General features: G+C 32.9%; 1 protein-coding gene across 4 annotated transcripts in view; it reads left to right on the top strand.

Annotated features, from left to right (window-relative positions):
• PTBP2 (polypyrimidine tract binding protein 2) overlaps positions 1–25094 on the top strand; it is an 85231-nt gene that overhangs the window by 41232 nt on the left and 18905 nt on the right. For all 4 annotated transcript variants that reach the window (XM_032361055.1, XM_032361054.1, XM_032361052.1 and 1 more), the window contains exons 4-8: positions 5465–5637; positions 6512–6655; positions 11912–12076; positions 12168–12278; positions 18089–18284. In XM_032361055.1, the coding sequence (XP_032216946.1) occupies positions 5465–5637; positions 6512–6655; positions 11912–12076; positions 12168–12278; positions 18089–18284 (789 nt within the window). The remainder of the gene's footprint in view (positions 1–5464; positions 5638–6511; positions 6656–11911; positions 12077–12167; positions 12279–18088; positions 18285–25094) is intronic.

The following is a 25094-nucleotide window of genomic DNA, read 5'->3' as shown; positions in this document are numbered from 1 at the left end:
CATAAAATGTCATATATCATCTGCAAAGAATGTGAGTTTCATGACTTCTTTGCTGATTTGGATGCTTTTTATTTCTTTTTGTTGTCTTGATTATTGAGGCTAGGACTTCTAGTACTATGTGAATAGCAATGGTGATAGAGGACATCCCTGCCATCTTCCTGACCTTAGGGGAAAAGCTCTTGGTTTTTCTCCATTTATAATGATATTCTCATTATATGGGTTTTTCTTAGATGGCTTTTATGATATTGAGGTATGTTCCCTCTAACCCTACACTGTGGAGTTTTAATCAAGAAAGGATGCTATACTTTGTCAAATACTTTTTCTGTATCAATTGAGAGTATCTCATGTTTCTTGTTCTTTTATTAATATATTGTATCATGTTGGTTGATATGTGCATGTTGAACCAACCTAGCAGCCCAGGAATAAATCCCACTTGGTTGTAGTGAACAAACCTTTTAATGTACTGTTGGATCCTATTGGCTAGTATTTTGCTGAGAATTTTTACATCCATGTTCATCCGGGATATTGGTCTGTGCTTCTTTTTGATGGGGTCTTTGTCTGGTTTTGGGATCAAGGGTAATGTTGGCCTCAAAAAACGAGTTTGGAAGTTTTCCTTACATTGCTGTTTTTTTGGAACAGTTTCCGGAAAATAGGTATTAATTCTTCTTTAAAAGTTTGGTATAATTCCCTTGGGAAGCCATCTGGCCCTGGGCTCTTGTTTGTGGGAGATTTTTTTTATTACAGCTTCAGTTTCCTTGCTGATTATGGGTCTGTTTAGGTTTTCTGTTTCTGCCTAGCTCAGTTTTGGTAGTTTATATGTTCCTAGGAATGCATTCATTTCTTCCAGATTGTCTAATTTGTTGGCATATAGTTGCTCATAATAAGTTCTTGTTATTGTTTGTATTTCTTTGGTGTTGTTTGTGATTTCTTTGTGATTTCTCCTCTTTCATTCAGGATTCTTTTTGGGGGGTCCTTTATTTTTGATAAGTCTGTCTAGGGGTTTATCCATCTTATTAATTATTTCAAAGAATCAGCTCTTAGTTTTATTGGTCATTCTGCTGTTCTTTTGGTTTCTGTCTCGTTGATTTCTGCTCTGATCTTTATTATTTCTCTTCTGCTGAGTTTAGGTTTTTTTGCTCTTCTTTCTCCAGCTCCTTTAGGTTTAGGGTTATATATTTGAGACCTTTCTTGTTTCTTGAGAAAGGCATGTATTGCTATATACTTTCCTCTTAGAACTGCTTTGGCTGGATCCCAAAGAGTTTGAACAGTTCTGTTTTCATTTACATTTGTTTCCATGAATTTTTAAAATTCTTTAATTTAAAAAGAATTCTTTAAAAAGAATTTAAATTTCTTTAATTTTCTTCAGTAGGATACTCGTTAGCCTACATGTGTTTGAATTCTTTCCAATTTTCCTCTTGTGATCAAGTTCAAGTTTCAAAGCATTGTGGTCTGAAAATATGCAGGGAATGATCCCAGTCTTTTGGTACTGGTTGAGACCTGATTTGTGACCCAGGATGTGATCTATTCTAGAGAATGTTCCATGTGCACTCGAGAAGAATGTGTATTCTGTTGCTTTGGGATGGAATGTTCTGAATATATCTGTGAAGTCCATCTGGTCCAGTGTGTCATTTAAAGCCTTTATTTCCTTGTTGATGTTTTGCTTGGATGATCTGTCCATTTCAGTGAGGGGGTTGTTAAAGTCCCCTGCTATTACTGTGTTATTGTCTATGTGTTTCTTTGATTTTGTTATTAATTGGCTTATATAATTGGCTGCTCCCATATTAGCATTAATATTTACAACTGTTAGATCTTCGTGTTGGATAAACCTTTTTAAGTATGATATAGTGTCTTTCCTCATCTCTTATTATTATAGTCTTTGGCTTAACTAAAATCTAATTGATCTGATATAAGGATTGCCACCCCAGCTTTCTTTTGATGTCCATTAGCATTGTAAATGGTTTTCTACCCCATCACTTGAAATCTAGAGGTCCAAATGAGTCTCTTGCAGACAGCATATTGATAATTCTTTTTTTTTTTTTTTTTTAATCCAATCTGATACCCTGTGTCTTTTGATTGGGGCATTTAGCCCATTTACATTCAGGGCAGCTATTGAAAGTTAGGAATTTAGTGCTGTTGTATTACCTGTAAGTTGACTATTACTGTATATTGTCTCTTTTCCTTTCTGGTCTATGGTACTTTGAAGCTTTCTCTTTGTTTAGAGGACTACTTTCAATATTTCTTGTAGGGCTGGTTTGGTGATTACAAATTCTTTTAGTTTCTATTTGTCCTGGAAGCTTTTTATATCTCTCTTTATTTTCAGTGACAGCCTAGCTGGGTATAGTATTTTTGGCTGCATATTTTTCTTGTTCAGTACCCTGAATGTATCATGCCAGCCCTGTTTTGTACACCAGGTCTCTAGATAGGTCTGCTGGCAATCTAATGTTTCTATACTTGTAGCTTACAGACCTATTGTCCCAAGCTGCTTTCAGGATTTTCTCTTTGTCTCTGAGATTTGTAAGTTTTACTCTTAGATGTCGGGGTGTTGACCTATTTTTACTGATTTTGAAGGGACATCTCTGTGCCTTCTGGATTTTGATGCCTGTTTCCCTCCCCAAATTAGGGAGGTTCTCTGCTGTAATTTGCTCCAGTATACCTTCTGTCCCCCTCTCTTTCTTCTTCTGGGATCCCAATTCTAAAATTGTTTCAGTTTTTCTCTTGAATTCTCCCTTCGTGTTCTATTACTTGTTCATTTCTCTTTTCCTTAACTTCTTTATTTTCCATCATTTGGTCTTCTTTATCCTAATTCTCTCTCCTGCCTCATTTATCCTAGAAGTTAGAGCCTCCATTTTTTATTATACCTTATTAATAACCTTTTTGATTTCAACTGTGTTCAATTTTATTTCTCCAGAAAGGGATTCTCTAGTTTCTTCTATGCTTTTTTCAAGCCCAGCTAGTATCTTTATAATCATCATTCTGAACTCTAGTTCCAACATCTTACTAGGTCCATGTTGATTAAGTCCCTGGCAGTTGGTACCGCCTCGTTCTTTTTTTTTTTTTTTTTTTTTTTAAGGTTATTCCATTTTGTTGTTTTGTCTAGAGAATAGATGAAGAGAGAACAAAATGCTTAAAGGGTAACAGTGACCCCAGAAAAATACACACTTAACCAATAAGAGACCCAAAACTTGGCGGGGGGCACGGAAAGAGAATATGATCAGGCTAGTGAATAGAACAGAGTCACACACTAGATTTGATTTGGGATGTATTTTGGTCTGTTAGAAGAAACTGCCTCCCAAATTTAAAAGAAAGAAAAATGTATTTGTGTGTATATATGTATATTTGTGTGTGTATATATATACACACATAGATAAACAAAAATAAGGGTAAATACAATGAAGGGATAGAATATGACTATAAAAATGAAAACTAGAAAAGGTTTTAAAAAAAGAATTGGTAAGATAAAAAGTTAGTTGAAAAAAGAAAGGAAAAATTAATAATAAAAAAGAGAATGTGATCAGACAGGTGAATAGAACAAAGCCATACACTAGACTTAGGGTATATTTTGGTCTGTTAGAAGAAACTGTATCCCAAAATTTTAAAGAAAGAAGAACTTATATACAAAAAAATAAGGTTAAATACAGCAAAGGGATAGAATATGATTTCCAGAAAGTGGTCGCTTTTCTGTTCATAATTGCTGCTTTTCTTTTCTTTGATCTCCTGTTGAGTTCGTAGGTGCTTAGAATGGTTTGATAACTCTCTAGCTAAATTCCCGGGACCAGATGAAATCTAGGTCTCTAACTCTTCCACCATCTTGCTAGCCCTCCCCTCATTTCATGTTCTTATATTCTCATCTGAAATGAAAATTTTCAGAATATTTACACTAAAATATACATTTTTATTAGCCACCCCTTCTAAAAATAGTCAACAACTGAGGGAGTAACAGTATGAACAGAATGTAGGTTTTGATGTTACATGATCTTTGGGAGAAAAGTATAAATCTTGGTTGGCAGTTATATCTAATGTGATATTTGTTTTGGAGATCCTCCTGTAGTGTAGTGTACTAGTTAGTCTACCTCTACCAATAGACTGTAAGAGGACATTGGGGATCTTACTAATTATCTTGTTCACTGCTGTACCCCCAGAGCCTCAAACAGTGCCAAACACGTTCTTGATACTAATTAACTTTTCTGTTTATGTTTTACTTATTTTTAGAGCATGCACACTCCAGTGGTGGGGAGTGGCAGAGGTAGATGGAGAGAGAGGATCTTAGAGTAGGCTCCACACCCAGTGCAGAGCCTGACCTGGGGCAGGATCTTATGACCTGAGCTGAAATCAAGAGTCAGACGCTTAACTGACTGAGCCTCGCAGGTGCCTCAATACTCAATAACTCGTAAGGAATCAGTGTGTGAATGAACTTCAAAGACACTTAGAAATCAAATTGATCTTGGAATTTTATAGATGTTGTATATATACATACATACACACACACACAGAGCACACACACACACAGGTTTATGGGTAGTTTTGATTTGGGGAGTACCATGAAGTACGTAAAGTTATACACAAGTGGAGTGTACATGTATCTTTCTCAGCTTATTAAGTATCCTTTGTTTTAGTTTCAGAAACATCTTTTAGTCCATAGACCATTTGGAACCACTGATATGGAATAGTGGATAGACTGCAAGGTCTTCAAATGGTTTTACATAAAACATCACCTATTCTATTGTGTCTTTAGTAGGACTTTTATTTTTGGTGAGGCTTTGGAATCAAGGCAGATAACTAATTTTTTGATTAAAATGTATCAGTTTACTTTAAGGTCAGAGTAACAGAAAAAGTTAATCAAGTCCATGAGTGTTTCATAGAATATAGATGTTGATAGTGACAAAATATTTAGGTAGATTAAGTGGTATTATGAATAAATTAGGAGAGGCTTATTGTAGGTAAGCCTGTGGATTGACTGCATAATTATTTTTACAGCATTGCCTTCTTTGTTCCCAGTTTTGAGTATATTTTCTAAATTTAACCATTTATAATTTTCCCAGGTAAAATTACAATCTCCTTAATTTTTGCCAGGTCAGAAGTTTAACTTTTTTTTTTTCCATTTCTGTTAGTCGGTAATAAAATGATTAAATTATAAGATAATTGTGTTCTTTAGCCATTGGACAATTTCTTTATGAAATTGCATTTTAATATTTTTACTTATCATTTGTTACTCTGTGACAGTACCAGAAACTGTTCTGTTCAGAAACATTTACCTAATAGTTATCTTAATTGATAATGTAATTTTATTTAATAGTAATTGGTGAATATGATTTTCTCTATTTCTTTGGAAGCCTGGCTTTTGAATTTTTAGGAAATATTCAGGTTTACTCAGCTCTGTTCTTAAGTTCTTTTTTAAACTTTGTTTTGTGTGGGTTTTTAATGCAAATGAGGAAAATTAATAAAAACTTTTTAAAATGTCTTTCAGCCAATGGTAATGATAGCAAAAAATTTAAAGGAGAAGATAAAATGGATGGTGCTCCTTCTCGTGTACTTCATATTCGAAAATTACCTGGTGAAGTGACAGAAACTGAAGTTATTGCTTTAGGCTTACCTTTTGGTAAGGTGACCAATATCCTTATGCTGAAAGGAAAAAATCAGGTAATGCTTCTTTTAGGTTCTGTAAAATGTTAAGCCCCAAACTACCCTGTATGAGGGAATTAGCTAATTCCTAATAAAAGGATAGAATATAGTAGGTCTTAACTTTTCTAAAAGAACATAACAGAAGTCTTATTTTGACTTTTCCTGGTAATGCTATTTGAGAAACTAATGCTAGGGAGCCAAAATGAGCCAATGTAGTTTTCACATTTTGCCTTTTGAATTCACTTTTGGATTGTTACAATGAGATTGTGAAAAATACAAATGAAGGATTTCTTTTATTGTGGCTCTACTTTGTAATAACACAAACTAGTGGGGGCACTAGTAGCATCTTATCCTTTAAGTTTATCAGATGGAAATATTTATCTGATAGCATTAGAAGAAAATAGTCACTAATCCTAGGTATTCTTCATTGAATAAATGTACCTGTGGCAGAAAGATGCAGACATATTAAAAATGAGAGTTGGTTTTAAAATTTCTAGTGTTACCATTTAAAAGAAATTATGAAATTCAACATTCATTTAAATATAATTAATGTCACTAATCTTATATTTAATTTTCAATTTTTTCCCTTTTCTGAGTTATACTGCTTTAAAAATGACTTTGAAATCCCTTTTTGTGTTCTCTAGTATCGGAATGGTAAAATTCCGATACTGAAAAATGTTTGGATTTTATTTTCACTAGCTTTTGTTTGGTCACATTTGTGGTGTATGGAAAATAAAGATAACTAAAGATAACTTATTTGGGTGTCTAAATGTAACTGGGAAGGTTATACTCTAGATACTGATTTTTCTCATTAGCTGAATAGATTACACAGGTATTGAGGTTTACTTGAATATAATTCATAGTATTCTAATTTTTCCTCTTTATTTTACAGGCATTTTTGGAACTAGCAACAGAGGAAGCAGCTATTACTATGGTTAATTACTATTCTGCTGTGACACCTCATCTCCGTAACCAACCAATTTATATCCAGTACTCCAATCACAAAGAACTAAAAACAGATAATACATTAAACCAAGTAAGTATGTGTAGGTACATAAATAAAACGGACATATTAAGAATCTCAAACTTAGAAAGATGTAATTATGGGTATTTTCTTATTATTTTTAAGATATTCTCTTGCAGTATGTCCCTAAATATTAAATATTATGTTAATTTACAAAAAGTATGTACAGTCTATTATTTTCATGTTCTAAATTGGTTCCTGATGAATTAAATATTTTTTCAAAGTCTTAAGGTTCTGGTCAGAATGTTCATTTTCATGTTGCAAGTTCAGATTGCTGTATAGAAACTGTTTATGAGATTGGGCTCACTATTAACATAAACTGTAGAACTCTGCTGTTTAGACTTTTAAAGTATGATGTTTAATGCCTTTAGTTATTTTATAACTTTTTATAGGACTCAGGTTTCTCATGGAAATATTTTTATTGAAGATCTGTTAATGATTTTCCTTGGGGAGGGAATGTAAGAATTGAGAGTATATAAATATATTGATATATTTCTTAAAAATGTGATGTAGAAGATACTAATTATTTAAAATCAATATTTAAAAAAAGTAATATAGGAATGGGTTTATACCTAAATACAGAACATCACAGGGAAGGAAAAACTAGCTCTTTTAATATAGTTTTTAGCTAATTATATCTTTTCTGCTTCAGTAAAATCTAAACTATGTCTTACTCTTTGTCTTACAGAAAATGTAATGGACTAATAATTCCTCATAGATTTTTAACCATCATAAAAAGTGACCTTTCAAGATCATTTTGATAGTTTATATGTAAATAAGCATTTAAAACGATAGGACTAAATTTTCTGCTGTTTTTTTCTTTGTTTTAATTTGGTATTAATTTTTATTACTTTTGAACCAGAAATTGTACTTCCAAAAATTTACATTGGAAATATTCTAAAAGAAAATACTCTGTTTTCATTTTACTTAGAATTTAAAATGGTATTTATATATCAATTTTATTTTATATATTAGTATTTTTAGTAAAGTAATTCATGAAGGCATTCTCATTTTAAAAGCTTCCAATGGAAGGAACATGAAAAGGATAAAGATAAGGCATCTTTATTTATGATCTTAAATAGGATAAACAGTGAAAGCCCCATGAAGAAGGGACATTTGAGTAACAAACTTAAAAGTGGTTAGGAAGTAAATGTACTTATTCTGGTCTAGGTTATTCCAGGTAGATATAGGGAACGATCAATGCGAAGTTGCTTCTGTTGGGGGAAAAAAAAAACAAACAAAAAAACTTGGTTTTGCAGCCATATATTTAGTTTTCAGAAGCCCTTTAATCTTTTCTGATCATTTTTTTTATGTTGCAGTTCATCATGTTTTATGATTTCATAGTTCTTTAAGGATTCGAATTAACAGTGCTTTGTTTTATTATTTATTTATTAGTTAAAAAAAACATATTAAAAAAAAAGATTTTATTTATTTATTTGAGAGGGAGAAGGCGGAGCGGGGGGCGGGTGTGCAGAGGGAGATGCAGACTCCCTGCTGGGCAAGGAGCCTGATTCCAAGCTCAATCCCAGGACCACTGAGATCATGACCTGAGCCACCCAGGTGCCCCTAATTAACAGTATTAAAAAAAAATACTTCACTATGTGTAAATTACTGAATTTCCTTCACTGTTAGCTGTTATGTTTATCGTGTATCCATATGTCTGCCCCTCCTCCCCCAGTAGTCTATTCATATTTCAGAATTAGGTTTTACTGGTTATACTGGTATGCTTTCCTTCAGATTAAGTAATGGGTTTGGATACTAAGCTGGGATTCCCCAGAAAGGCCTGGGCCAGTAGAACTCTTTAGAATTCCTCTTTCTTTAAGGGAGCATTTTGTTATTTTTGTTTTTTAATGGTTAAAAGAGAGAGATGATGGGGGAGGGGAGGAAGAGGAGTTTAATTATTTGTTCATTAGGCTGACTTTACTTTAACCCTTCTATCGCCCGCCCTCCCCCCCCCCCCCCCGTAACTCTCCCAGTTTCTCTGCCATGAGCCAGGTACCACCTGTTTATAATTCAAGTATTCTACTAGTATGATTCATGTGCCTGTCAGTGCAAACCCTGTTTGCTATGTGTTCACTATATCTTCTGTGTGATTCCTTTCTATTAATTTTGCGTATTCCAGGAATTTGATGAAAGTGTGCTCAGCCAATGATGACGTTCTCTCTATTCAGTATTTGGGTTTATTCCATTTTGTATTGATTTACAGGCATTTTTTATTAAGTCTTTAAAATTCCAGTATAGTTACTATATGGTGTTATACTAGTTTTAGGTGTACAGTATAGTGGTTCAACAATTTTTACATTACTCATTGTTCATCATGATCAGTGTACTCTTTCATCCCCATCACTTCATTTATAGGCATTTTCATGGGCATTCATAATAGAGGCAAATGAATATGAGTCAACAATGAATTCTTCTGTGATCATTCATCAGATTACTAAGTCTTTTCAGTATACTCTTTTTAAATGTCTGCCTAGTTTTCATCATCTTTCTTGTTACTTGAATAGCTCAAACACACACAGTCGCCTCTTGGCTATATTGTTTTAATAGCTCTCTTACTGATCTATTTTTTTACTTTCCCCTCTTGAATTCTTTCTCCCTAGTACCTCCTTTCTCTTCCTTTCCTTCCTCCCTTTCTCATTATCTCTCTCCCTGTCTAACAAATCTGACTTAGGTTACTATCCTGCAGCAGATTCTTTTCATGTTCATGATAAAGGGCCTCAGAAGAGGTGGCTACTATTTCTGTTTTATTTGCTATATATTTGCCTATGCTTCTACCCAAAAGTAATTGTAAACCTTGCATGCTTTCTCTTATTTCCAATCTTATTTCCAACCACTGTGTTTCTGTGATGTTACTTTGCCTGGAATATTGTGGCCTGCCTGCTTTTGTATTAGTTTTCCAACACACACTTCACATGACCAGTTGCTACACATCTTCACGTCTCACCTTAGTTTCCTCCAGAAGGCTATCTTGATCTATAAAGAGTGGTTTAGGTTTGCATTAAGAAACTTCAGCGCAAATTAAAATCACAGTGAGATACTACCATATACCATCAGATTGATGAGATGAGTGATGCCGAGTGTTGGTAACAAGGTAGAGAAGATAGAACTTTCATTTATACGTGTGGGAATGTAAGTTCATAGAATGATGTTTAAAAACTTGACATATGTAGTGAAGGTGAGCATATACGTGTATTCTTTGACTCGGTAAATCTACTCCTAATACATACCTGAGAAAACACATTGTATGTACATCAAAAGATCTGTATGAGAAAATTCATGGAACACTAATGCAAAGATAGAAATGATTCATATGTTCAGCAGCGGAATATGCTGTGGCATATTTATTCATTGGAATTTGTTAGAATACAAAAAAATGACCAAGCTGCTGGTACCTGCAAAACATGGGTGCATATCATGAAAATAATAATTACTGAAAGAAGCCAAACCCCCCCCCCCCCAAAAGCAAAAAACAAAAATGCCAAAACTAAGTAGAACACATCATATGTATTCTATGATATAATTTATATAACTGAGAGAAAACATGAATGTAGCTTTTGGAACTTTGATAATGTTCTGTTTTTTATCTAGTCATTTCATAGATCTGTCCAACTTGTGATGTTTTATTGAGCTTATACACTTCTGATTTGTGTCCTTTTATGTGTGTATGTAATGGTTCACTAAGTTTAATTAAAACTTAGGTTGGCAAGCACTGTTTCATCAACTAAAAAAATACAGAAAGTTACTTGTTAATGGAGAACCTAATTATTAAGCTATAAAAGAAGATGGAGAAAAGTGAATAGTATTGGGGAAGAATGTATGTTGTAGACATACACCTATGTACTTATACAGACTAGATACATATATGCTTGTGTGTAGATGGTATCTCTGGAAGGATACCCATGATAATATTGGTGAGGAATGCGTTCGGGAAAGCAGCTAGGGTGATAGGGTTGCAGAGGAAACTTAACCATTTGTACCATTTGGATAATATATAATGATCATGTGATTCCTATTTTAAAAAGACATTCCATTATTTGAAGGAGATGTTAGTATTTTCCTATATTGTGATATTTCTTTGCTTGTAGTAACATAAATATATCCAAGGACATGGTTTACTAATGAAAGAAGTAATATTGCAGTACATTACTTAAGATACTTTGAGTCACATTAGCCAGTATAGAAGTTTATAGGCCATATTATTTCATTAGCATTTAAATAGTGAGATTTAACCATATAGGCATGTGGTCCTTTGAATTCCAAACTCTGTGATCTCCTGGTTATGTGATATTTCATTGAACTATTTTTTGTTTCCAGCTTTATTGAGATATAAAAAATATATTGTATAATTTAAGATAAATAATGTGTTGATTTGATACACATATATTGCAGAATGTTTACCGCCATAGCAAATATGCTGCTAGAGGGAGCACTGACTGTTTTTGTTTATTCTTATAAGTGTTGGCCTAATTCTTTTGTGTTCTCCTTCCTTTTCTTTTATCAAGGTGTTCAGTTGATATTTCTGTTCATCTGCTAATATAGCTTTTTTAAACTCTACAGCGATATAACAGTATTTGTCATTGCTACTTAACAATTATTTGCCTTTATGTAGGTTTTTTGACTCCAGATAGAAAAATTATTTTCTTTTTAATGGAATCTGTCACAGTAGTAATACTCTGTTCTGTATTTTTTTTTCACATATTAAAATCTCATAAATTAAAATCAGAAATTAAGAGGTGTCTTAACAGTAGTACATCTTTCCTGGTTTAATTTAATAGTATCTTAGAAGTTATGGTAATATGTATTCCTCCTTAAAGATTGTATTAAAAATAATAAGCTTTATGGGAGTTTTTTTGGGTAATCTAGTAATCTTGCTGAGGTTTACCATGTGCCTTTTTTATGGAGTGAATAATGTTAGGTTGAAGTTTTATTCTCTAAAATTTCCTATTTAAAACATTTTCTGATTATGTGAATCGGCCCAACTGTATTCTCTTTTGAAAATAAATTACATTGCCTATCTTTGCTTGTTCAGTATAGGTCCCAAACCCTAGATAATTGCTTTGAAGTAAATATTAGTAGAATACTTGAATTATAAACAGGTGGTACCTGGCTCATGGCAGATGCTCAGAATTATTTATTGAGCGACTATTAAATTTCGTTTACTCTGTATATGTTCTAGAAAAGAAATGAGCTAGTAGTATAACATACAGCAGAGTTTAAGTGGAAATACTGAGTGTGTTTCTAACTTGTTTATCTTTTAATTTTCAGCGTGCTCAAGCAGTTCTTCAAGCTGTGACAGCTGTCCAGACAGCAAATACTCCTCTTAGTGGCACCACAGTTAGTGAGAGTGCAGTGACTCCAGCCCAGAGTCCAGTGCTTAGAATAATTATTGACAATATGTACTACCCTGTAACACTTGATGTTCTTCACCAAGTAAGTTTAACTTAATTTTCATGTTTACCTATGAACTGGAGCAATAATGTACAGTAAATAAATAATACTTTGATTTTAATGTTTTTAACAGATATTTTCTAAGTTTGGTGCTGTATTGAAGATAATCACATTTACAAAAAATAACCAGTTTCAAGCTCTTCTTCAGTATGGTGATCCAGTAAATGCTCAACAAGCAAAACTAGTAAGTCTGGAGCATTTCTTTTTTCTTTTGGATATAGCGATATTTTTCAGTGGCAGATAGACACACACACACACACACATAGCTAACATTAGTAATACTGACATAACTTGGCAATACCTTATAGCATTATGATGGCACAAATTGGTGTCATTTAGATACTATTAGGAAAGCTTAAAGAAGTGTTTCTTTTTAAGGATAATGGTATGTGTAGTTATCTATACATACTTTTGTTATTTTGCATTTTTTGTTTGACTTAGGTCCAAAGTTTTAAGCTCTTGAGGATATAGCAGGATTAAATTGTACATGCACACCAGTAAAGATTTTAAGTGTTTTCCAGTGGGAGTTTCAGAGTAATTTAGCTGTCAAGAGAGTTTGGCTAAAATATATCATCACACATGTGGCTCAGATGTTATGATGGGCGCTCAGTTTATGTAAGACTACAGTATATTTAATATTCTTTTTGAAGATTGTTTTAAAAAGACAGCTTTTTAAAATAGGTTCCTAGTCTATTTCTTATTTACATCCTTTATATTTTTATTGTTATATATGGAGGGTAAGAAACTATTAAAAGAAGTAAAGTATGTTCTCATATCATGGCCACCCTTGAAAACTACATATCCTATCTTTGCTTCTAAATGCCTTAATCTTATGTTTGTGTATCATATTTAAATCTGCCTTCTCTCTAGTTCTTTAAGTTCTTGGGTCATATTATCTCATTGTAATTATTATTCTGTTGTTAAACCATTACATATTCATTATTAAACCATTACATCAACTGTCTTTACTTACCTTCCATCTTGACTCTTTTTCTCCCTTTTACTCTTACTTTAAACCAATTATGCTGTGTAATACTTCAGTGCTTCCTCTAGATTAAGATAGATTGATTAAATGGAACTTAGACCATTTTTGATTGTTTCATTGTGTTTCCATCTTCAGAATCTCATTTGGGGAGCTGATATAGCTTCAAGTAGCACAAAGTCTATACTGTTAATATTGGCATAATTGAAATGGTTTAGCAAGTGCTGTTCTCTAATTTTTTTCTGATATTTCTGATATTTTATGTTGTAAATAGAACAGGAATTTTTCCTGTGTTACAAGGGGAGGCTAATATTTAAAGAGGTAAAAACTAGAACTTAAAGAGGTAAATTATTTGAGGTAGACATATTTTCAGCCTTTTTTCTCCAATATGTTGCTACTTACTGGTTCTTAAGTTACATTACCTAATCTTCTATATTTTCCTTTTCAGGCACACATTAACATTTGGAATTCTTTTTTCCAAAAATAATGATTTCTCTTTACATGTCCCAGCCCTCCAACTTTGGAGATATTTTATATTTAGAGAGTAGCCAAAATCCATGTGGTATGAGGTTTGGTCAGTAGCAGAGAAAATCTAGAAGCCGTGATCTTTATGGCATTTTTTTTTCCCCACCTTGACAACGTATTTAAATATAGTGCATTTCCTTAATGTGGAATATTTTTTTATCACCTCTTCTGGTGCAGAGGGAAGAGTATTTGGTAAAAGACCAATGAAATGGAATTTGATTTGAAATTACACTATATTTTGGCTATAATTCAAGGGGAAAGTAGTTTATGTGTGTGTTTCATCTGAAATAATCTATAATCATGACAAAAGATTATCCTTTAATAATCTTAAATCAGATACTTGAAGTTTTCATTTAACCAATCTTCTATGTACAGATAATAAGCATCAGGTATTTGTGAATATTGAATACACTTACTCAGGTCTTTTCCACAAAGGTGTATAATTGCAATTCCAAGAGAGCAGGTAATTATTTAGTATTAATTATTAATGAACTATTTTGGTATCTTAACTTCATTTCACTATTATTAGAGAAGGAAAAAAGTTTATTTCCCAAACTTGCCCCATTATTTTATAACCCTGACACCTGACTGTAGTAATCTTTCTTCATGCCTGTATATTGAGTATACCTAGAGAATATCCTATAATCTAGCAATTGTTACCAGTCGAAATTCATCATCTTCAACTACAACTAGACTAAGCTCTCTACTTGAAAAAATCTTACCCTATTTCTCCAGTCAGCATGCTGTCCCATTTTTCACAGTGACTGTATCAGAAAATTTCTCATTCCACCAAGTCTCCTTACTCCCCCTTAGGACCTTGCCTCCTGCTTCTTAGGAAAAGTAGGTGGACACTCCCATCAGCTTTTCTCACAAAATCTACTTATACCACACCTGTCTTTCTCTTCTATTAAAAGGCATAGCTATTTCTAAGATCAGTAAACACCCCATCCTATCCTTTTCTGCCCTCCAAGAGACTTTGCACTGTCATCCACTCTTTCTCATATTTTCCTCTCTGTTGGCTATTTCTCACCAGTGTTTCAAACATCCTTAAATCTCTCATTGTATGTGAATTTACCCTGAACTCCTCATAACTCTCCAGCTATTCCCCTATTCTTCTCTCTTGTCATTTATAGCCAGATTTACTAAATAGGCCCTTTGTTTGCTGTTTATACTTACCTCCTTTTTGTTTCCTCTACCTCTTGCATATTGGTTTCGACCCTTCTTTACCCAAATTGTTCTTCCTACTGTCACCAGTGATTGCCACAGTGCTAAATCTCAACAGTGTTATTCAATCCTTATTGTCCCCATTCTCTAGGTAACATTTGACTCTGAGCCATTCTCTTAAAATCATCTCTTCTCCTGGTCTCTAACTCTTCTCGCTTAGATTATATTTTACCTCGCTGACTATATCTTATTATATCCCTTCCCTTCTGCAGGGGGGACTTAATCTGTTTTCACCGCTGAATTACACCTTTGTGACTCTGACAGTGTCCACGTGACTCTCTAGCATCAGATCCTTTCTAAAGAGACCCAGACTAGGAAATTAATGGACCATCAGGAACCTTCCAAATTAGTGTGTTTAGTTTAACTCCTGTAACTTAACTTCCCTGGCCACCCCCTTGCCTCGCTCCTTCCCCCCAAAAAAACCCTGCCTCTGTGTTGTTCACTGTGGTAGTAAGTCTCAGGGTACCAAATTTCACATCAGTAACAAGCCAGAAAACACTTTTATTCCATTTGTTTATTTATTTATTTATTTTCAGTCTATCAACAAATCTTACTGATTCTCATCCTAAATTTCTGTCATACCTATCCTTTTGTCTCCCAGCTCGCCACCACCCTAGTCTAAGCCACGTGTTACTCAGAGTGCTGGTCTCTGATGTTACCAGGAGCTTTTGCCAAAATACAAGTCAACATACTTCTAGCTATAATGTGTTTAGTGTGATATTGATACAGATTCTGAAATAGACTCCTTATCTTTAGGCAGATAGGTTTCGGCTGCTAGTCCATGAATCACAGCTTGAGTAAAGCACCAATCCAAGCCATCATCTCTTAAATCCTTACTTCAGTGGCCTTCTCACTCAGCTCACAACTTTGACTTCTTCCCCCACATCTGTTTTTTAGTACTAAGAATGATCTCAACTTAAAGTCCTATAACTTCCATTCTTAGTGCCCTTCAGTGACTGACTTTTGTCCTTAGTATAAAGTGCTGTCCTTAACGTGGCTTACAAAATTTAATCAGTCCACAGCTTGTCTTGCCTTTTACTATATTGGACTTTTTAAAAATAGCTTTCATGTGCAGCATTTTCTCTGATTTCTCAGGCTTAACAGCTGGATGTTCCATTTGCTTCTACTGTTCATTTGCTTCTACTGTTCCATTTGCTTTCTCTTTGTCTTTTTATGTCCAACTCTTCCTGTCTTTCAGGTTTGCAGGTCTCAGAGAGGTCTTCCATAAACTTCCATCTACATTATATCTCTTCCTTTCTTAGTTCTCACTACCACAAATCAAATTTGTATTTATTAGATGTCTGTATTTCCAGGTTTTACTGTAAGTCACATAAAAGTGGGTACCTTGTCTTTTTTCTCTGCTGTATTTCTAGAACACAACACAATATATGGCACATTGTTGGTATTAGAACTTTCCTCTCATGTCACAACTCTCCCAGCATCTGCTGTGTTTCAAATCTCTTCCCATTTTACAGTTATCCTTATATATCTCAGTATGTTATGGAATGAGTTGGTTCTAAACTTTGTAGTTCAGTTGCTACATTTTTATGCTTGTTAAAACAATAGAAGTTATATATAATTATGGGCAAAGAATACAAGTTTAGAAAGAGAATCTCAAGCCTACCGTCTCATCTTTTAGTGACAGTTCCATATGAGTGGGAGATGAAAAATACATCTTAAGCACTTGGAATTCAGTTAGCTGGCAAAGTGTACCTTTAGGTTTAAGAGAATTTATAGTTTTCTTCTGACTGTGGTCTAGAGCCCACCTAGGTTCTTGTCATGTAGATTGCTTGTTAAAAAAAACAAAAAAACATTGGGACTCTTCAGTATCCTGAACTAAGAAATCATAATCTTTGGGGATGGCAGCTTAGTACTCTGTTTTTGAAAGCTCTGGGTACCACTGCTACGTAAAGGCAGCTTGAGTGATAGAGTCAACGAAATTCTTTTTATACACTGGTTAAAATTTTTGGCAGTTATTTTCAGTTAATTGGAAAATTTTGCCCCCTAGCATTTTGCTTTATAAGAGAAGAACAACTCAGAAAAAGACTAACAATGGAGGTATTAGTAGTGAGGGTTGGAAGGGAAAATTCAACAATCTCTTGAATTTATCCTAAGGTTCATGTATATTTCAGTCCCATTTCTAAAAAGGTCATGCAAAAACATGTTGGTCTACTATTAAAGTCATACAGTTCTAGCTTTACATACCTAATGGATCTTGGTCTGTATAAACATCAGGCTTAAGTCTATTGATGTATTATCAGAAGAACTGTCACTTTTACAGTGATTTATAGAGGTAAACATAGTTTTCATTTCTGAACCATTATTTTATACAGTAAATGTTTATTCTTCTAATAAAAAATTAACAATATATTCCCTTGTTCCTTAGTGTGTTCTAGCCTTCTATCCAGCTGGAATAGAAATGGTGATTATATAGTACCAGGAAAAAAAACTCATAATAATCATAGCAGCAGCAATTATAACTCACATTGTACTTTCACATATGTGATCTTTTATTTAATCCTCAAGGTACTCTTGTGAGGATCCTGGCAGCCATTATCTTCTCTGTTTTCCAGATTAAGAAAGATCCTGAGATTCAAAGAGGTTAAGTAACTTGTTCAAGATGACCTGATTTGAATGTAGGCTTTTAGATCTAGAGCTTGCACTCTATTCCTGGGCTTTCCTGGGATAATGTTGCATTTTCTAATTCAACAATCTATTTGGATCCAGGTTCAACACCTCAAGTTAAGAAAATAATAGTGTTTGCATTACTACTGTACATTATAGTGATACTTATTTGGCTTGAGGCACTTCATAAAATGTGACCTCAAACAAAAGTTACGTTATAAAATTACACCAATTCTTCTAAGTACTACCATCCAGCAAAAAATGTGTATGTATAATAAAATTAAAGTACTATGCAGGCTATTATGGTATGACTTTTGGCAGGACTGACTATATTTGTAATCCTTGTTTATTTTTTTAAATTGAATTATTTGCAGATTTTTTTTGAATTAAAAGCATTAGCATATATATTTAACTGGTTGTATTTTAGATTTAAGTAGCATTTTCTATTTTAAAAAGATAGTATTTGTGGAAACAAATACATGTACAACTGGGATAACAAAGGATAATGTATAATATGTGATCCCTTTCCTGGTGTCTTTTATATGCAGGTCTTCATTGCTGGGTTTTGTTGTCGAAGTCCTGTTTCTTACTAATTTTCATTCCTTAAGACTGCTGATATACTTTATTCACTTTTACAGGCCCTAGATGGTCAGAATATTTATAATGCTTGCTGTACCCTAAGGATTGATTTTTCCAAACTTGTGAATTTGAATGTAAAATACAACAATGATAAAAGTAGGGATTATACTCGACCTGATCTTCCATCTGGGGATGGACAGCCTGCATTGGACCCAGCTATTGCTGCAGCATTTGCCAAGGAGACATCCCTCTTAGGTATGATTTTTATTGTCTATACCACTTTTCTCCCATTTTGCCACGTGGAAAGGTGCCTGTTAAACTCCCAGTAAGTATAACGAATACCCCATTTTGGAATTTAAGAAATTGTGTTAGGTTTTACTTTTTTTTTTTTTTTTTTAAGATAAGGAGCATTTGAATGCTGTTGGGAGAAAAACCTAAAGTGATATGAAAATTCTGTCAGCTGTATTCCTTTCACCGTCCTCATGTTCTTTCCCAAAATAAGAGAAGAAAAGCTCTAATGAAGAGATACTATACTGTAGAGTTGTTATTTCATGTTAAATTTGATGTCACACTGTCTAGGTTCTAAGCCCAGGTTTAGAGTCCTTGTGCATATTCTTCAGGGCTAATCTGAATGTTATAATTTAGCACTGCATAGAAACAGTGAAAAGTGAAGAGGCAAAACACGTAACGGAAGTAGTCATATGGATTTTTTTCAATATATTATAGCGTGTCTCTTAAAAAACAATGTAAACTAGGAAGAATTTTCTATTAAATTTATTTTGGCATTTATGTTTTTTCTTATTCATTTATATTTCACCTCATTCTGCGATGGATTTGACTTACCTCACAGAAGAAAAACAATGCAAAAATTTGCAACTACTGGTAGATGGAGTCAAGATGAAGAAAAACTAAGGGAAAATGTTATTTTGCAAAAAAAATGAGTGAAGTGATCTATAACTTAAGATGCAATTTTACAGTTCTATTTGCTGTGTTTGGGAAATTGATTTCTTAAATATGTGTAAGATTATCTTTAAATCAGCATTCCTGTCCATATGGAACCCAAGATTAATGAGTTATAAACTAGCTCTTAGAGTTTAGTTTATGCCCCTCAGAAAAAGAAAAAGTGTATTATAATGAAGTAATTCTTGCAAGTAGATATATATTTTTTGTAGATATGTAACACTTGTACTATCCATTATAAATATGTAGTAATGTAAGTGATACTTACATTAACAGAGACACCTTATACATAAGAGAAGCAATTGATATTTGAAATTAATTCTGGTAATAGACAAAATTTACCCTTTAATTCTAATTTTCTAATACATCTAGCACAAGCCATAATTGTTTATCATGATTTTAAAGATTCTTTAGGTTAATAACATTCTTTTCTGACAAAATCTCTTATCACTGTGTGGGCTTAGTTTAAACCTTTATTTCCTCAGCTTGGCTTGTTAAGTTGACTGTTTCATAATGTGCCATTTTTAAAGGTAAAGTTAAGAGTGAGACAATGAGTGATACAAGGTTATAGTTATTACTGTAGATTCTTAAATTATTTACTGATAGAAATTATTTTATAGAAGAGGAAAAAAATCTACATTTATTGAATAATTCCCAGATCTAGGCATTCTGCTAGGCACAACAGTCCTACTAGATCAGATACATTATTTAATCCTTAACACAAAATAGGTAACATCAAGATTTTACATACAGTTTCTGAGAAGTTCAAAAATTCACCTGCAGCTCATTAAACAACTTAAGTATAGAATATCAAGAAATTCCAGTTACCATCAAGCACAGACCTTAACAGTCACTTCCTTGGACTCAGAGGAGTTGTGCATTTTGCCCATTTGGGTATAGTTAGACATGTCTGTGTGTGTTTGGATTCTGGGTGGAGTCCTGATTAGAAGTCACCTGATTCTTCTAGGGAATTCATCACTCTTTTCCTTGTAACCTCATGGCCCCAGTGAAATTTCTTTTAAGTAATAATGAAATGTCTTTCTCATTAAAGATCATGAGTCCCTGGCATAATTTTTTCTTCCTCTATACTTTTATTATTCATTTTTCAGGTGTTCTGCATTTTTTGCATTAAAAGCATATGAGTAAAGTTGCCCACTCCTTAATAAATTTGTCTTCATCTTCTATTTTAAATATTTCAGTATATCTTTATCTCTTCACTCTGCTTGATAAGAAAGATGAAAGTGAAGATATGTGAACACCTTTTTTTTTTTTTACTAAATGACTTTTTTGTTTATATGTTTTAATGGTTTTGCATCTTATTATAATTTGGTTTTTATATTAAGTATCCTCAGATAGTTTTTGAATGTTAGATGAGTTGAAAGTTTCAAAAATCAAATGATAGTATGGACTTTGGTAGTTTTGATAATTTACAAGAGGTAACAATTTTTTTCATTTTCTGTGTAAAAACATTTTTGTACAAAATTAAAATCACTATGTGCAGTTCTTTATTATGTTTTATTGTAATTACTATTTTAGTAAGAACTTTAAAAAAATTTAATAGCTGTCTAGCATGCTAGTGGATTTGTAGTACTTTTGAAAGTACCTTTATTGGACATTTAATTTACTTCCATACTTTTTTAAATATATACATGGCATTGTGGCAAACACCCTGTGCATAACATTTTTATCTTTCAGATTATTTCCTGAGACTAGATTTCTAGAGCTAGATTTATTGGATCAAAGAAAATGTTAGAGACTCCTGATTCTTACTGCAAATTTATTTCTAGAAAGATGATACTAAACTAATATGAATGGTATATGAGACTGGCTATTCCACTTTTTTGTTTACCAGCATTGAGTATTATTTTTTGGATTTGCTAGGATATTAATTAGATAGAAATAGGAATGTGTCAAATTATTTTAATCTTTATTATTTTATGAGCCAACTTAGAATTTTTAAGTGCTTATTAGACATTTTCCAAGTCTCTGAATTGGTTGTCTAGGTTCTTTCTGTTGGGATGTACAATACATGTAAAGTGTGTATTAAGGGTATTCATACTTAGTATAAGCTGAGTCTCCAACTTGATATTACAATATTTAAGACTAGCCAGTTTATAGAAAAATTATTTTTTAATAATTTATCTCAATCCAAAAATATCCATTTATGGAACATGAAGTTAACTTTTTTCCCCATACGTTTTTGGATATTGTCATCTTTATAAAAGGAACCATCTATGTTTTGCCTTTTAAAGTAGTTTTCAAACACCCTTTATAGTAACATCCAGTATTACCTTAGTGAAGTCATGTCTTCTGGAATGGTAACTAAATCTTCTCTATGCTTATTTGCCTCCAGTGAAATTTAATAAGTCAGGTGACTTCAGCATACAACTCACTAGTATCGATGGGATCCATTTCCTGCTGAGTCTTCCTCAGTACTTGTTCAAAATGAAATAATAGATCTCCCTTTGTTTCAAAGATTGTATAAGAACACAAGTACTTAAGTGATGCTTCTTTTCTGCAAATATTTAGGGGGATTCACTTTTCCTTGTATAATTTTTATATCTAAGAACTTGACTGAATTTGGAATCAATACAATAATACATTTTAATTGGTTTATTTTACACAGTAATTTTATTAAGACTAGCTTTTATACTTAGCTTCTCTTTTTTCTTTTGGTAACTAAGGATTACAGTGTCTCAGAAAATAGAATTTTTTCCAGGAAGGAAGACTGAGGGCTTTGTAATTAATTGGAAATCTGACATCTAAATACATAATCAAAACCTGGCAGAGTATTAATTATTCACATATTCTACTTTATAGAACAAGATGATAAAAATTCTTGAGATTTATAAATTGAGACATTGTTACTATGATCATTTTATCATGTTTAAGAAGTGTAGTTAATTTATTAAGGGGTGGCTCACTTTTAGAAAAAATTTCTAGAAATAATTTTTCATGATCATGTTGTCTACCTTTTAAAAATTAGGGAAGATAATATATACAAGGATACTTATGTTAAAGCTTTCTGTGCATTTTGAGTTGAATAAAGTAGCAGTCAGCCATCTTATGGCCTTAACAGAAAGGCTAAACAAATTTTTTATGAGATATATGTTGACCTTAAAATAATTAATAATGGAGAAAGTATAATAAACCTTTGTTCATAAAGGCAAATCTATAGTTCCATTGAATAGTGTCTTAGGTTTTTCTGCACACAGAAATCACCAGGCCCTACCCTAGACTTGAGAATCTTGAATAGAGTCTCCTAGGAGTTTGTAGTTTTTTAAGATCTCAAGATGGTTTTACTATGTAATGTGAATTGATAATTACTGCTATTGAGAAGTTTGTAATTTTTAGATCCTAAGTTTTAGCTTTTTAGCAAAGTTAAGAGTGTTCTCAAAAGAAACTTCTTAATAGCTATTGAACAGTATTTTATACTTCTACGTTTTATTCATGCCAAATAAATATATCTTTGTATAATTGTTCTGATTAATTGTTTAGCTGATAATTTGAATTTATTTTTTTCTATGTGTTCATGATACATAAAATTAACAAATAAGCTTTGAAATTTTCTTTGAAAGCTATTTTTAAGTGATTTCTGAAACTTGTTACTTTTGAGTGGGTTATTCATGGTAATTTTTAAAAAAGTTTCTACTGTCAGAGTTCAGTCATTATATAGCAATATAGTGAATCCCACATTCTCATCATCTTGATTTAGTAGTTTCTACACTTGTTTCATCTGTTCATTTTTTCTATTGTATTTTGAAGCACATCCTTGACATCATGTCATGTCATCTCAAACATCATCATAATATCTTTAAAATAGTGACATTTTCTTATCAAACCATAATATGATTATCATACCCATCAAATTTGACAGTGATTTCTTAATGTCATTGAATACCCAATCCATCTTCAATTTCCCCAGTTGTCTCAAAAAAATGTATTTTAAGAGTTGATTTGTTCAGAATAGGATCTTCTCAAGGGCCATAGATAGCATTTGGTTGTTATTTCTCCTAAGACTGTTAATCTGTGGTAGTCCTCTCCGACTTAATGAAGAAACCTAGTTATTTTGAGAAAAAATCCTTTAGTCTTGATTGGTGTGGCTGTTCTTTGTAGTGTCATCTTAACCTGTTCCTCCATCCATTGGCATTTTTTATGTAAACCGGAATTTAGCTCCAAAAGCTTCATTAGATTTAGGTTCTGTTATTTATTCATATTTTTCAGCAAGAATACTTCATAGGTATTCTTGTGTTTCATAAAACATCTGGTTATCCCATGTTTAGTGATGCTTTAAGATGGATTGTGGTTCAGGTGGTGACATTCTGATCCTTCCATTGTATTTTTCTAATGGTTTAAGTATCCACCAATGATTTGTGCCTTAATTTATTTCATTTGGGAGTTGCGAATGTTGCCTTTCCCCCCTAATTCACATATTTCTTTACATTAGTTAGTTGAAAATCTTTAAAAAAGTTTTCCTTCATCAACTAGGTCTATTTACTTTGTAATACAATTTGTACAGGACAGTTAAATTGTTGCATTTATTTGTTGGTTTTTCCTGGAAGAAATTGATGCCCTGCTTTGTTTTTTTTTTTCATTAATTATTTAAACCAGTATGTGAATTGGTACAGCCTAGATTCTTCCTAGTACTCCTTTAAACTTTAGAGACTGCAGGTTGCCTTCAGGTTCTGGTAGCCCCAGAGTGATTTGAGATAGTGACTTTAGTCCAGAGGTGAGTAGTTTTGTTTATTAATGTAATAATTATTTTTTATTTTGGTCTTACCTAGTGGTCCAAAAAAGGGAATGGGTGGTAGATAAGGGACTGAACAAAGTTAATTAAAATTTAGTATGTTTCTCTCAGGAAGGAATTCATCCTCCTAAAATAAAGAACCAGGAAGCAGTAGTATTTCCTTACTAAATACCAATAGAAATAAATCTCTTCTCTCTTGTAGCTAAGTGTGAGAAAAAATGATCTACAGATCAGTGTGAGTTGTTTTCTCAAAGGATTAAAATACCTCAGGTGGTGTTTTTCCTTGTATTCATGTGTATGTGTAGTCTATTTATACTTTTTAAATATTCTGTGGGATGTGCAGTAAAAACAAACATCTTTTGTGAAACATTGCTGTCTTACTGTACGCTATTTCAGTAGATTGGTGAGGAAACTGCAAAGCTAGACTAATTCGAACTTAATTAGTAGGTAGCAGTGAGCTAATAGAGCAGTACTCATATATTTTCTTATATTTAAGTGATGCCTATGTTTTCCCATGTGTGTATTTTTAGAAAATAAAACATTCATTGTTTATTAGGTATTTAGTAAATTTAAGCTGTTTCAGTATCTTCCAAGTTGAATATCATTTGGAAATTCTTACTTGTTTTTCTACTGAACCATTCAGTAGCCACAGAGATTAGGAAGAACAAAATTATCACTTGGTATTTTCAAGTATTTCTCAGTATTTTATAAGGCTATTTTCAGTTAGTTATTGTGATACGTAGGCCATTAAGTAGACTTTCCTAAAAAGAAACACTGGTAGAAATGAGTTTTAAGGGTACTTTATACCAGCTTGTAAAAAGTGGGGTCTTTTAGATGATTGGTGTTGGTGGAAGGAATTAGCTGTTTTTTCTACCACTATTTGTTTTGCCTATAAAAATTTGACTGCACTGTCTTTTGGGGTAATTCCTGTGATAGGAATAAATACTTAGAAAATTACTAGTTTGAAAGGAGTTACTTAGGTGCCACCTTAATTGCTACAGTTCTTTATTTCATGTATTTTGTAGCAAAAAACAAGATACATGGCTTAGAATGAAATTGTCTCAATGCCTGGAACCAAAAGGTTGTCTGATACATATGGATACTAATCACTAGCCATTTCTTGGCTATGTATTAAGTACCTGTGTCATTCTTAGCCATTATGAGTTAATCCTTACATTATCCCTAAAAGAAGTTATTCTTATTGTCCCCCACTTCATAGATTTGGGAAGTGGGACACAAAAAGATAAGCAGTTTGCTCATAGTCCCATAATTAGTGAGTGGCTGAGATAGTTAGGCATTCTGGCAGTCTGGCTCCAAAGTTCATGCTCCTAACAAACAATTGAATAAAATATACTACA

This window comes from Mustela erminea, chromosome 10 (genome assembly GCF_009829155.1).
Source record: "Mustela erminea isolate mMusErm1 chromosome 10, mMusErm1.Pri, whole genome shotgun sequence".
NCBI classification, from domain to species: domain Eukaryota; kingdom Metazoa; phylum Chordata; class Mammalia; order Carnivora; family Mustelidae; genus Mustela; species Mustela erminea.
The sequence above is the reverse complement of the archived record's forward strand: the minus strand, read 5'-3'. Positions and strand labels throughout refer to the sequence as shown.